Below are 13,673 nucleotides of genomic sequence, written 5' to 3'. Positions count from 1 at the left end.
TTGAAAGGTGTTTAATAAAACTGCATGTCCTATCTGAATAATGAAAGTTTAATTTTGACGAGACTGTTCTTTTAAATGACTTTTGTATCATCTTACTGGGAACCTGCGGTGGAGCATCATTAATACATATATTATTCTTGGGTTAGCAGAGTAAAGCATATAATGTTGAAAAGACTCTAAGTATTATGTGTTTATACTGCAAGAAACTCAAAGAGAACCCCTTCAGCGTGAAGAAAAACTTAGATCACTGAAATTCAAGTAACATGACAACAGCATTTGTATGTGACAAACGCAAAAGCCATGGAAGTCATCTGTGTAGAACTGTAGATAGTACAGTAATCGCCATGCGCTAAATGCCTACATACATATGAGCAAAAGTATGTGGACCCCTGTTCATCACATAGATACCCCCTCTTTGTGGCTATAACAGCAGAAACTCTTCTAGGCAGGTTTTCACAAGATTTTGGAGCGCATCTCTGAGAATTTGTGCCCATTCAGCCAAAAGATCATTTGTTAATTCAGAAACTGATGTTCAACAAGAAGGTCTGGCTTGCTATCGTCTTTTTCAATTCATCCCAGAAGTGTTCATTGGAGTTGAAGTCAACACTCCATGCAGGTCACTTAAGTTCCTCCAAACCAAACTCGTCAATCCATATCTTCATGAACCTCGCTTTGTGCAAAGAGACACAGTCATGCTGGAACAGGAAACGGCCTTCCCCAAACTTTTGCCATATAGTTGGTAGCACCCAATTGTCTATAATGTCTTTGCATCCTGTAGCATTAAGATGACCCTTTAGTGAAACAAAGGGTCCTAGCCCAAACAATGAAAAAAATCCCCAGACCATTATCTCTTCTCCACCAAACTTTAGAATAGGCACTATGAATTCTGTTAGGTAGCGTTCTCCTGACATTCGCCAGGCCCAGATTCTTTCAGCAAACTGCAAGATAGTGAAGTGTAATTTATCACTATAGGGGACACGTTGCTACTGCTCTAGAGTCCAGCGGTGGTATGCTTTACACCACTCCAGCAGATGTCTGGCATTGTCAATGTTAATGTGAGGTTTGTGTACAACTGCTCACCATGAAAACCCAAATCATGAAGCTCATGATGTTCTTGTGTTGATGTTGCTTCCAGAGGCAGTTTGGAACTCCCCAGTGAAGAAGGCAAAAGATGATAGATGAGTTTTATATGCTACCTGCTTCAGCATTCAGCAGCCCCACTCTATGAGCTGTTGTTGCTCCTAAATTCTTCCACTCCACAGTAATAGCATTTACAATTGGCCCGGGACAAACCTAAAGGGATAGAAAGGTCAAAAAAGAAATGTGCATAGGTGCATTTTAATTCTAAATAGAAACATATTTTTAATATACTTCCATTTGCAAAAATGCTTATAACAAAAGTTATTACTGTTTTTCTGGGGCATATCCTGTGATGCCACATGCCCCAATATTTAAACACCACACCTTGTCAGAGGGTCAGCAGTAGCTTGTATGACACAGGTTATGTCTTCAGAAACAATACACACCACAGTCACTGAGCATGCATAGTGTTTTAATTCTGGTGTATGGGCCCTCACAGGATATGTGCATATGCCGCTGAAAAAACCAGTAATAACTTTTACTACAAACATTTTTGCTAATGGAAGTGTATTGCAAAACTGCTTATTTTTTAAATTGAAATGCACCCATGCACATTTAATTGTTTACCTTTCTATCCCTTTAATAGGGCATACATTTCACTAACTAACTTGTGGCAAAGGTGGCATCCTATAACAGTGCCACTGAGCTCTTCACTATGAACCATTGCACTGCCAATGTTTGTCTATAGAGATTTCATGGCCATGAGCTGGATTTACAGATGTTGCTCAATGTGCCTAGAGGGATTTGGCTGCACCTCACTGACGAGGCCCACACTAGGCCGAAACATAGGTCTGGGGGTTTGCTGCATCTCTTGTTCAGAGAGGGATTTCCTTGTATTTCAGGACTGGACTGCACTGTTTTATCAGGATCAGACTGATATACTACAGGAAAGTTCTTCTCTGTGAAAGACACATGTTGAACAAAAAGAGGCTACTTTTTGGGTGTTAACTAGTCATAGAAAAAGCTATTATTCATTCCAAGGTTGAGCGATTCTCTCATTTTGTTTATGAAAACTAATACAGATGTGCCAAAGAATGCACTCAATTAATGGAGTACTTTCAAATGAGTGGTCAGTTACTAGTGGTGTTTTGTTTAACATTTTCATTAGTGATATTGGAAGTGGGCTCCAGGGGAAGGTTTGCTGGTTTGATGATTATACACAAAATTTGTAAGAGTTGATGTTCCAGGAGAGGTGGATCAAATGAGCAGTGATATTAAAAAACTGGAGGACTGGGCAAATAAATGGGATATAAAAATTTAACACTGCCAAGAGCAAAATTATGGATATAGGATTCAAAAACACAAAGGCCAATTTTAGTCTTAATGGTACATTAGTGACGGTAACTAAAGGGAACGGGATCTGCTAAGGACCCCCAGAACACTGCTGATCCCAAGCAGAGACCACAGTTGATCCACTTGCTCTGAGAGTCCTTCTACTGTGTGTTTAACCCATTTTGATAGTCTTATAATTACATGCTCTAACGAATTAGAGCACATGGGTACTACTTGCTGATTGGTATCTAAATGTAGCCACCAATCAGCAAGCGTTACCCAGGTGCTGAACCAAAAATGTGCCGGCTCCTAAGCTTACATACCTGCATTTTCAAATAAAAATAGCCAGAGAACGAAGAAAAAATGATAATAGGAGTAAATTAAAAAGTTGTTTAAAATTGCATGCTCTATCTGAATCATGAAAGTTTAATTTTGACTAGACTATCCCTTTAAGAAATTTTAACCATAGGCTTGTTGCAGCTTAACATAGAACTCTAGTTTCCTCTGCCAAAGTTACAGTAAGCCCCCCCAAAATAGAAATAGGAAGGGGGTAGATAAATATGTGACGCCACCTGTAAATTTCCTGTATTCATTTTTATGTCACTATATGTATCAATGTTATCATTTATCGTTATTTATTGTTTAAGTGCAACACATTAAGAGTCGTAAATGAGTGATTCTCTTTAATGAGATATGAAACCAAAAATCTGACAGAGCATACAATTTTAATAAAGTTTCCTGTGATGAGTGTGGGAAGTGACGTCACCGGATGGGGGCGTGGTTTAGGGCCGTTATTGTCTATTTCGCAGTTACCTAGTTAGATGTGTTGTACAAGCTGTATACTTCTATGCTCTGCAATACTACTGGGAGCTAGCTTAACAAATCTGGTGAACCAATGATGAGGCATATTTGTGCAGCCACCAATCAGCAGTTAGCTCCCAGTAGTGCATTGCTGCTCTTGAGCCTACCTAGATATGCTTTTAAACAACAGAAGCCAAGAAAATAAAGCAAATTAGATAATAAAAGTAAACTGGAAAGTTGTTTAAAATTGCATGTTCTATCTGAATAAGGATTGTTTTATTTGAGTTTACTGTCCCTTTAAGGAACATTGAATACTAAAACAATGCTAGATAGCACAATGTATTTGAAGCGAGTAGCCTAAAAATAATAAGCTTATATATATTTTTAAATTATATTAGTTGCTTAAATATTGAAAAAATAAGACAAAGTCTTAGTGGCCAATGGGTATTATTATTATTATTATTATTATTATTATTATTATTATTATTATTATTATTATGTAACTTCCATTGTTGCTGAGGCCAATAAGAGATATACACTAGAGTGTGCAGCCAATAGGTGTGCTTGTTATATCTGTGTTAAAGGGACATAAAACCAATTTTTCTTGTTCATGATTTAGAAAGAGCAAGCAATTTTAAACAACTTTCCAACTTCTATTATCTAATTTGTGTCATTCTCTTGATATCCTTTGTTGAAAAACATTTCTAAATAGGATCAGTAGCTGCTGATTGGTGGCTGCACATAGATGCATCATGTGATTGGCTCACTGATGTGCATTGCTATTTCTTCAACAAAGGATACCTGAAATATGAAGCAAATTTAATATTAGAAGTAAATTGGAACATTATTTAAAATTGTATTCTCTATCTGAATCATGAAATAAAAATGTTGGGTTTCATGTCTTAAGTCTGTAATCTGCATTTCAACTTTTAAAAGGAATTGGAAAGCAATTTAGATTTACATAATGGGGCACAAAAAATATTAAAAGCACATAGCACAGTTGTTTTTACAACATATACTTAAATTAATTAAATATTTTATTTTATAATCTCAAAGTGTTAATTTCCCTTTAATATTTATATTGTTTGATCTCAAAATACACAATAAAGCAAAATGAACACATTTTTCTACACATCTTTGCTCCATAAACCTTCTCCAATTTTCATACATTTACCCCAAACTGTCCATCATTTTTTCCCATAAAAATATATTTGTTACTCACAACAAACATTAGAAGCAACTCTGCTCAGAGCAGAGAATAGTTGGATTTTTATAATTGTAGCGCAATCATTCTTGGAACCAAAAGATGTTTAACAAACTACCTTATACTTTCTCATTCTGTTTTAATTTATTACTTAACTTGGAAAGATAAACAAAGCTGTACAGATTCTTTCTTTTTTAATAACATTTTACAGTTCACCAAATTTGTTACAATTTGTCCTTTCTCTAAATACAACACAATGTAATAAAATATTGGCTCCTGCTCTACATTTGAATTTACTTAAAGGGACACTGAACACAAATTTTTTCTTTCACGATTCAGATAGAGCATGCAATTTTAAGCAACTTTCTAATTTACTTCTATTATCATTTTTTCTTCGTTCTCTTGCTATCTTTATTTGAAAAAGAAGGAATCTAAGCTAAGGAGCCAGCAAATTTTTGGTTCAGAGCCATGGACAGCACTTGTTTATTGGTGCTGCCCAATCAGCAAGGACAACCCAGGCTGTTCACCAAAAATGGACCGGCATCTAAACTTACATTCTTGCTTTTCAAATAAACATACCAAGAGAATGAAGAAAAATTGATAATAGGAGTAAATTAGAAAGTTGCTTAAAATTGTATGCTCTATCTGAATCATGAAAGAAAAATATTGGGTTCAGTGTCGCTTTAAAGAGATATAAAACCAAAAAGTGTTTCTTTCATGATTCAGATAGAGCAGGCAATTTTAAACAAATTTCTGATTTACTTCTATTATCAATTGTTCTTCGTTCTTTTTTTATCTTTATTTGAAAAGCAGGAATGTAAGCTTAGGATCTAAATGTAGCCACCAATCAGCAAGCACTACCCAGAGTGCTGAATAAAACTCTTAAAGGGACACTGAACCCAATGTTTTTCTTTAAAGGGACAGTAAACACCAGAATGTTTGTTGTTTAAAAAGGTAGATAATCCATTTATTACCCATTCCCCAATTTTGCATAACCAGCACAGTTTTAATAATATACTTTTTACCTCTGTGATTACCTTGTATCTATGGCACTGCAAACTGTCCCCTTATTTCAGTTCTTTTGACAGACTTGCAGTCTAGCCAATCAGTGCTTGCTCTTAGGAGCTTCACGTGCCAGAGCTCAATGTTATCTATATGAAACACGTGAACTAACGCCCTCTAGTGGTGAAAAACTGTCAAAATGCCTTCCGATTAGAGGCAGTCTTCAAGGTCTAAGAAATTAGCACATGAACCTCCTAGATTTAGCTTTCAACTAAGAATACCAAGAGAACAAAGCAAAATTGGTAATAAAAGTAAATTGGAAAGTTGTTTAAAATTACATGCCCTATTTAAATCATGAAAGATTTTTTGTGACTTTACTGTCCCTTTAATGATTCAGATAGAGCTTGCAATTTTCTAATTTACTCCTATTATCAATTTTTCTTTGTTCCTTTGATATCTTTATTTTAAAAGCAGGAATGTAAATCTTAGCAGCCAGCCCATTTTAGGTTCAGCACCATGGATAGCACTTGCTTATTGGAGGCTTACATTTACCCACCAATAAGCAAGCATAACCCAGGTTCTCAACCAAAAATGAGCCGGCTCCTATGCATCACATTCCTGCTTTTTAAATAAAGATAGCAAGAGAAGAAGGAAAAATTGATAATAGGAGTAAATTAGAAAGTTGCTTAAAATGTCATGCTCTATCTGAATCATGAAAGAAAAAAATGTGGGTTTAGTGTCCCTTTAAGCATACATTCCTGCTTTTTAAAAAGAAATATAGCAAGAGAATGAGGAAAATTTGATAATAGGAGTAAATTAGAAAGTTGCTTAAAATTGCATGCTCTATCTGAATCATGAAAGAAAAATTATAAGTTTCATATCCCTTTAAATTGATGTTAAACTTGACATATTTTAAAATCAGGTCTGGAATCCAAGTGATATTTTAGATGGACTTTGTTTTCAAAACCGTAGGTCACAAAAAATGAGTTTTGAAGTGGGCAGCCGGAACTCGGGTATTTGGAATGCACAGTAGATTTTAAAAAGCTACAGTGCATCTCAATTAAAGTCCATCTAAAATATTGTTTACATTCTGGACCCGATTTAAAATATGTAACATTTACCATCAATTTTAATTGTAATTTTAATTAGGCTCAAGTCTAGGGTAAAAAATATATAAAGGTAGAAAGCAGTAACATAAAACTGTCTTATCGCCACTGTTCTTCTGCTCAACACATACCATATGGTTATAAAAGTAAAAATAAAAAAACAAAGCCATTATGGCTAAATAAAAATGTGTTAAGAGAAATTAGGAAAAAACGTAGGGCATTTAAATTATTAAAAGAAAATAGTACAGACTCAGCATACAATATTTATAAGGAATGTAACAAAGCATGCAAAAAAGCAATCAAATTAGCCAAAATTGAAAATGAAAAATTAATTGCTAAGGATTCTAAGTCTAACCCTAAAAGGTTCTTTAAGTACATAAATAGCAAAAAATCTAAGAAGGATAATATAGGTACATTAAAATGTGTGGAGGGTAGCATGATAAATAATGACAGGGAGAAGGCTGAGGTACTAAACCAGTTTTTTTCTTCAGTATACACAAGAGAAGAACCATTGAATGATACTTTTGAACATAATAGAACATGCCAGTCCATACCACTAACTGGGTTTTGTTTAGAGGATATCAGGAAAAAACTGGAAAATATTAAGGTAAATAAAACTCCAGGCCCAGATGGAATACACCCAAGGGTGTTGAGGGAATTTAGCACTGTTATAGACAAACCTTTACTCTTAATTTTTCAAGACTCATTATCCTCAGGCATGGTACCCCAGGATTGGCGTAAAGCTGATGTGGTGCCACTCTTCAAAAAGGGAAGCAGGGATGATCCAGGAAGCTATAGACCAGTTAGTCTGACATCAATAGTGGGGAAGATATTTGAAGGGATTATAAGGGATTATATTGATGAGCATATTCGTGTAAACAAGATTATGAGTTCTAATCAGCATGGCTTTAGGAGAAATAGATCATGTCAAACTAATCTGATTAGATTCTACGAGGAAGTAAGTCAAAATATAGATAAAGGGGAATCAGTGGATGTGATATACTTAGATTTTGCAAAGGCATTTGATACAGTGCCACATGAGAGATTAATGCACAAAATTAAGGGACTGGGAATAGCTGAAAATGTTAGCTCATGGATAAATAACTGGATAAAAGATAGGGAGCAACGAGTAGTAGTAAATGGATCATACTCAGATTGGACAAAGGTAATCAGTGGCGTCCCCCAGGGATCAGTACTGGGCCCTGTTCTTTTTAATATTTTTATAAATGACTTGGAGCAAGGATTAAATAGCGACATCTCTATTTTTGCAGATGATACTAAGTTAAGTAAGGTCATAAGGTCAGAGCAGGACGAACTGTCTTTACAAAGGGATTTGCTAAAATTAGAACTATGGGCAAGTGAATGGAAAATGAGATTTAATACGGAAAAATGCAAGGTTCTACATTTTGGAAGTAAAAATAAGCAGGCTACGTATTTTTTAAATGGGACAAGACTTAGCCAAACACAGGAGGAAAGGGATTTGGGAGTAGTAATAGATAACAAGCTAAAGATGGGTGCACAATGCAGGGCAGCGGCTTCAAAGGCTAATAAGATACTAGCATGTATTAAAAGAGGTATTGATTCAAGGGAGGAAAGCATAATTCTGTCATTATATAAAGCCCTGGTAAGACCTCACCTTGAGTTTGGAGTGCAGTTCTGGGGACAAATTGCTAAAAAAGATATTGCAGAACTAGAAAAAGTTCAGAGAAGGGCCACAAAGCTAATAAGGGGATTGGAGAAATTAACCTATGAGGAGAGGCTAGCCAAACTGGGTCTGTTTTCTTTAGAAAAAAGGCGCTTGAGAGGTGACATGATTACTTTATATAAATATATTCAAGGCCCATATACAGAGATGGCAGAAGCTCTGTTTATTCCAAGAAAATTGTTTCTGACAAGAGGTCATAATTTAAGGTTGGAGGAAAGGAGATTTAATCTCCTGCAACGGAAACGTTTTTTCACTGTGAGAGCAATAAAATTGTGGAACTCATTACCAAAGGAGGTAGTGAATGCCAATACCATAGATACATTTAAAAATAGTCTGGATAAGTTTCTGTATACTAACAAAATTCATGGATATGATTGCTAGTATTAAATGGGTCACATTTTAATGGGGTTATTTAAGCTTAACTGGAGCTTTTTGTAAGTATTTTAGATTTGTATAGGTTGAACTCGATGGACTTCAGTCTTTTTTTCAACCTTATCTACTATGTTACTATGTTACTATGTTACTTCTGGGTTTGGGCATAAGTGTCACAGTGTTTTTTTCTGCACTTTTTTCCTGTCTTGAGAATGTTTGCGATATTGCTTTATTGATGAAGCAACTTTTGCTTCTGAGATTTGACTGCACTGTTTATGATGTTTTCTGTGATGCATAATTTTTGTGCTTTTTGTGCCATTTAAGGTGCCATTGTTCCTGATAGGTTACCTGCGTGTAGGTTTAGCAAGTCTACCTATCTTTTTGGTTGCACCCCAATGTGCATGGGATGGTAAAATTTGCGCCTTTGCCTAGCCACATCCTTGAACACAGGGAGGTTTCTAGAGAATATAGCACCCAGGGCGAAATACAAACATTCAAAGCACTTGACTTTATGTTTACTGTGAAATACGATATGCAGTGGCGATATCCGAGTGGCTGTTTGTCATGCAGGGAGGAATAAACATCTTTTCATGTTAGCTGCAAACTAGGCTGATTAAAAGGATTAATGTTTTCACCGGCAGTGAGTTGTAACTGCAGCTTGTTTTCCCCTGCGCCCCTGGCTACTGCCCGCTTTGCCCGCCCGCCCCTCAAAACGGCCCTGGCTGAACACCCTAGCTATACCCCAGGACCACTCAACCCAACTTGTCACATCTAACTCTGCTGCTTGACCCCACCCACTGAACACCTACTACACCCATGGGTCCTCCTGACTCATTCCCTAGCCTCCTGCTCCCCCCAAACAAAAGGGGGGCTAGAACACTGCCTTCTTAATTAGCATTACTGGCTATGACTCATGATTTTGAGTTACTAGATAGTAAAGCGCTGAGGAAGTTCAAATGTGAGCTTTTAAAATTAATTTGTTATTAAATTGAAGTTGTTATTGTTTTTTTTTTACATCTCTAGTCTTTATCATAATACCACAATATTTTAAGTGACAACAGCATTTCCTTTTCCTGTATTTACTTCTGCTATCAATTTTGCTTCATTCTTTTGGCATCTTTTATTGAAGAAGTAGTAATGCCCTCCTGGGAGCTAGCTGAACACATTTGTAAGCCAATGAAAATGGGCATGCAAGTTCAGCCACCAATCAGCAGCTAGCTACAAGCTCCTGCGCTTATCTTGATATACGTATAAACAAAGGATAGCAAGAGAATGAAGCAAATTGGATAAAAGAAGTAAATTGGAAAATTGTATGTTCTATCTGAATCATGAAAGTCATTTACAAGAGTTAAACACATGCTAAAGGCTGCCAATGAGCCATTTTCCATATCCACAAGATCACAATCAGCCATTTCCATTATCATTAAAAAAAAATATTGTTTTGGTAAAAAAAAAAAGTGCTATACTTAGCATGTGCCAGTCCTGTTTTGACGTCATATTTTGTGACATAAGGAAGCAAAGTCACCAGATGCAAATTCTATCCACACAATAAAATTTAAAAAAATAAGCACTTTTACACTAATAAGAATGAAATGAATAAATAACCCATCAAGCAAGCACACATGGTGGCCACTATACTCATAATGCCCCTGTTGAAATCTATGAAAAAGACATACATATCTCTAGGGTTTTAAAACACAACCGGTTAATTGCTCACACGTCACCTATTAGTATCACTACATATGATTAAACTGTATCACTTAACATACAGGTTCTTTAACCTGTAATGTAACTGCTAAACCCACAAAAATCTCCATTTGGTTTGTGGCTAATTGTGCGAAACAAATCTAAAGATTCACAATGTGGACAACAATTTTGTTTTTGGGAGGTAAGGATTTTGAACTTCATGATTACTGATGGCAAAAGCATTTTGCGATTGTGATCCCTGGAATAAACACACTGACAATACCGGCTGAAATTCATAAATCATTATCTGCCAAGTGCCAAAAACAAGCACAATATTGTTATATACCCCTATGATGTTGAACCCCTAGAACGGAGTTAAAGAGTCAGTGTACTGTAATATTATTCCTACCTTAATATGTTTTTAACCAGCTGTAGAGTATAAAATGTATGCTAAATTAATCATTTGGGTTTATTTTTGTTCATGAAATAGCTGGTTTTGTTCTTTGAAGCCACAACACATTAAAATGGGTTGCACTTGCAGGGAAATCAGATTTCTTCCTCTGACTATGTTTACACAGCTTTTCTGTAGCCTATATTTAAGTATAGAAACTTACTATATAGATATTATCTGTTAGTTATTTGTAAAGGGCCAACATATGCAAAGTGCCATTTATAGGGGACAAATGGATAGAGGGCCCTGCCAAGAGTTGCACTGTTGTACATAAGCTGTCGTGAAGGTGATCTACAAACAGCTGGGCTTGTAGGCTTACATGCTAAGGGGGTTCAAGGGGATGACAAAAAGAGGAGGGGAACTGAGATAAGAAAAGGTTAGTGTATATTGCATGTATCCCTGGTCAGCAGAGTCTTTACGGAACGCTTAAAACTAGGGAGAGTCTTGTGGAGACAGGAAGGGAGTTCCACAAAATAGGGGCCATTCTGGAGAAACCCTGTAGATGGGAATATAAGGAGGTAACAAGAGAGGAGAAGAGCAGGAGGTCATGAGCAAAGGACAAGAGATGAGAGGGAGAGTATCTGGTGAAGAGGTCTGAGATTTGGGGAAGCAGTATTAATGAAGGCCTTGAATGTCACAGTCAGTATTTTGTGTTTAATTCTGGAGGCTAGAGGATGCCAGTGAAGTGATTGGCAGAGAGGTTCAACTGATGAAGATCAACATGGCAGAAGCATTCATTATGGATTGTAAAGGAAATAGACGGCAGCTAGGAAGACCAGAGAGGATGGAGTTGCAATAGACAAGGCAGGAAATAATAAGAGAGTGAATTAATTAAATAATCTTAGTTGTGTCTTGTGTGATGAAGTGGTGAATTTTGGAGATGTTTTTAAGGTGGAAATGGCAGGAAATGGCAAAAGACTAGATGTGAGGAATGAAAGAAATATTTGATCCAAGTGTGAACCCAAGACATCGGACATGTAGGGTTGGAGAAATGATGTTATTACTAACAGTTATAGAAAGTTGGCGGGGTCAATATTTTGGAAGAAGGGGGGGTAAGGAACTCAGTTTTGGAGAGATTTAGCTCAAGGTAGTGAGAGGACATCCAAGATGAAATATTAAAAAGACAGTTGGTGACACGGGTTAGCAAAGAAGGGGATAGGCCTGGTAGATTTGCGTGTCTTTAGCATTCAAATGATATTGAAACCTGTGGCACTCAAACCTAAATATGACGTATAGATTAAGTAGGGAAGGGGATCAAAGACAGAGCCTTGTGGTACCCCAACAGAAAGTGGTAAAGGGGCAGAGGATGCACCAGAGAAGGCTACACCAAAGGTACAGTTAGACAGGTAGGAGGAGAACCACGAGAGGGCTGTGTCACAAATGCTGAAGGATTGGAAAGTTTGAAGCAATAGAGGGTGGTCAACAGTATCAAAGGCTGCAGACTGATTGAGAAAGTAAGGAAACCACAGGGAAAATAAGATATTTCAGATACCAATATAAAGGTCAAGGAGCTATTTGTAAACAAGTTAAAACACTTCAGCAGGTAAAATGGATAATTGGTAACAAATTAAAGGGGAGAGAAAAAAAATGAGGGTACAGCAATGCAATGCACTATGGGACCTAGCTTACATATCTGGTAAGCTAATAACAAGAAGCATGTGTGCATAGCCACCAATCACAAACCGAGCACTGTATTGCTGCTTCTAAGGCTACTTAGGTATGCTTCTAAACAAAGGATACCAAGAGAATAAAGTCAATTTGATAACATAAGTAAATTGAAAACTCTCTTAAAATGCAACATCCTGTCTGAATGAAGTTTAACTTAGACTTTCATGTTCCTATAATATCATTCCACATTCTAAAAATGTACAATCGTCTTATTAACCTTGTACATAAGAAATAATTGTCATAAAATCTAAGACTGGAACGCAAGACAAATTGAGCTTTACATTATGGTGTTGTGCTGTATTACCTTCTGGAGATTCGCAGTAGGAACTGCCACAATTTCTAGGGCAACATTTCAAATTGCCCTCACAGTTGGCATCAGATCTGCAAGTATTTTGACTCTCGCATGATTCTACTGTCACATTATGGGAAGGGCAAATTCCTGGCTTTGCTTGAAAGAAAGAAAAAAAAATGGAAAAGTATATTTATAGGTCTATTTATAGTACTATATAAAAACTGAAATTATTAGCAACATTTCACCATTTATTGATATTCCATAATTATAATTCAGGTTTGAAGGGACACTAAACCCAATTTTTTTATTTCATGATTCAGATAGAGCAGCAATTTTAAGCAAATTTCTAATTTACTCCTATTATTACACTTTCGTCTTTCTCTTGCTATCTTTATTTAAAAAGCAGGAATGTGATGCATAGGAGCCGGCCAATTTTTGGTTGAGAACCTGGGTTATGCTTGCTTATTGGTGGGTAAATGTAAGCCTCCAATAAGCAAGTGCTATCCATGGTACTGAACCTAAAATGGGCTGGCTGCTAAGATTTACATTCCTGCTTTTAAAATAAAGATAGCAAGAGAACAAAGAAAAATTGATAATAGGAGTAAATTAGAAAGTGGCTTAAAATTTAATGCTCTATCTGAATCATGAAAGAAACAATGTGGGTTCAGTGTCCCTTTAATTTATTGTAGGATTTAGTTGTCTCTCTATTTGTGCCATACATTGCGTATATGTAGTCACAAGCAAAACATTGATATTTTTATTTTGCATGATTTCCAGCCATTATATTATATTGTTTGTGTTTATTATAAATATATTCCATAACTTTCTATAATTTTAGACAATTAGTAATTCCACACACAACATATACAGTATATATATATATAAAAACAAAGAAAGGAAGGTTCACTGATCCCTTTAGGGAAAAATATTCATAGCTGTTAACACAAACAGTAGTATAGAAAACCACAGTCTCT

The 13,673-nt window shown here is 36.1% G+C and overlaps 1 protein-coding gene across 1 annotated transcript in view; it reads right to left on the bottom strand.

Annotated features, from left to right (window-relative positions):
• Window positions 1-13,673, bottom strand: part of LOC128666472 (WAP four-disulfide core domain protein 2) — a 186,236-nt gene that overhangs the window by 94,501 nt on the left and 78,062 nt on the right. Inside the window, exon 3 of the mRNA XM_053721090.1 lies at window positions 12,712-12,855. Within this exon, the coding sequence (XP_053577065.1) occupies window positions 12,712-12,855 (144 nt within the window). The remainder of the gene's footprint in view (window positions 1-12,711; window positions 12,856-13,673) is intronic.

The sequence above is a fragment of the Bombina bombina genome, chromosome 7, assembly GCF_027579735.1.
Source record: "Bombina bombina isolate aBomBom1 chromosome 7, aBomBom1.pri, whole genome shotgun sequence".
NCBI classification, from domain to species: domain Eukaryota; kingdom Metazoa; phylum Chordata; class Amphibia; order Anura; family Bombinatoridae; genus Bombina; species Bombina bombina.
The sequence above is the reverse complement of the archived record's forward strand: the minus strand, read 5'-3'. Positions and strand labels throughout refer to the sequence as shown.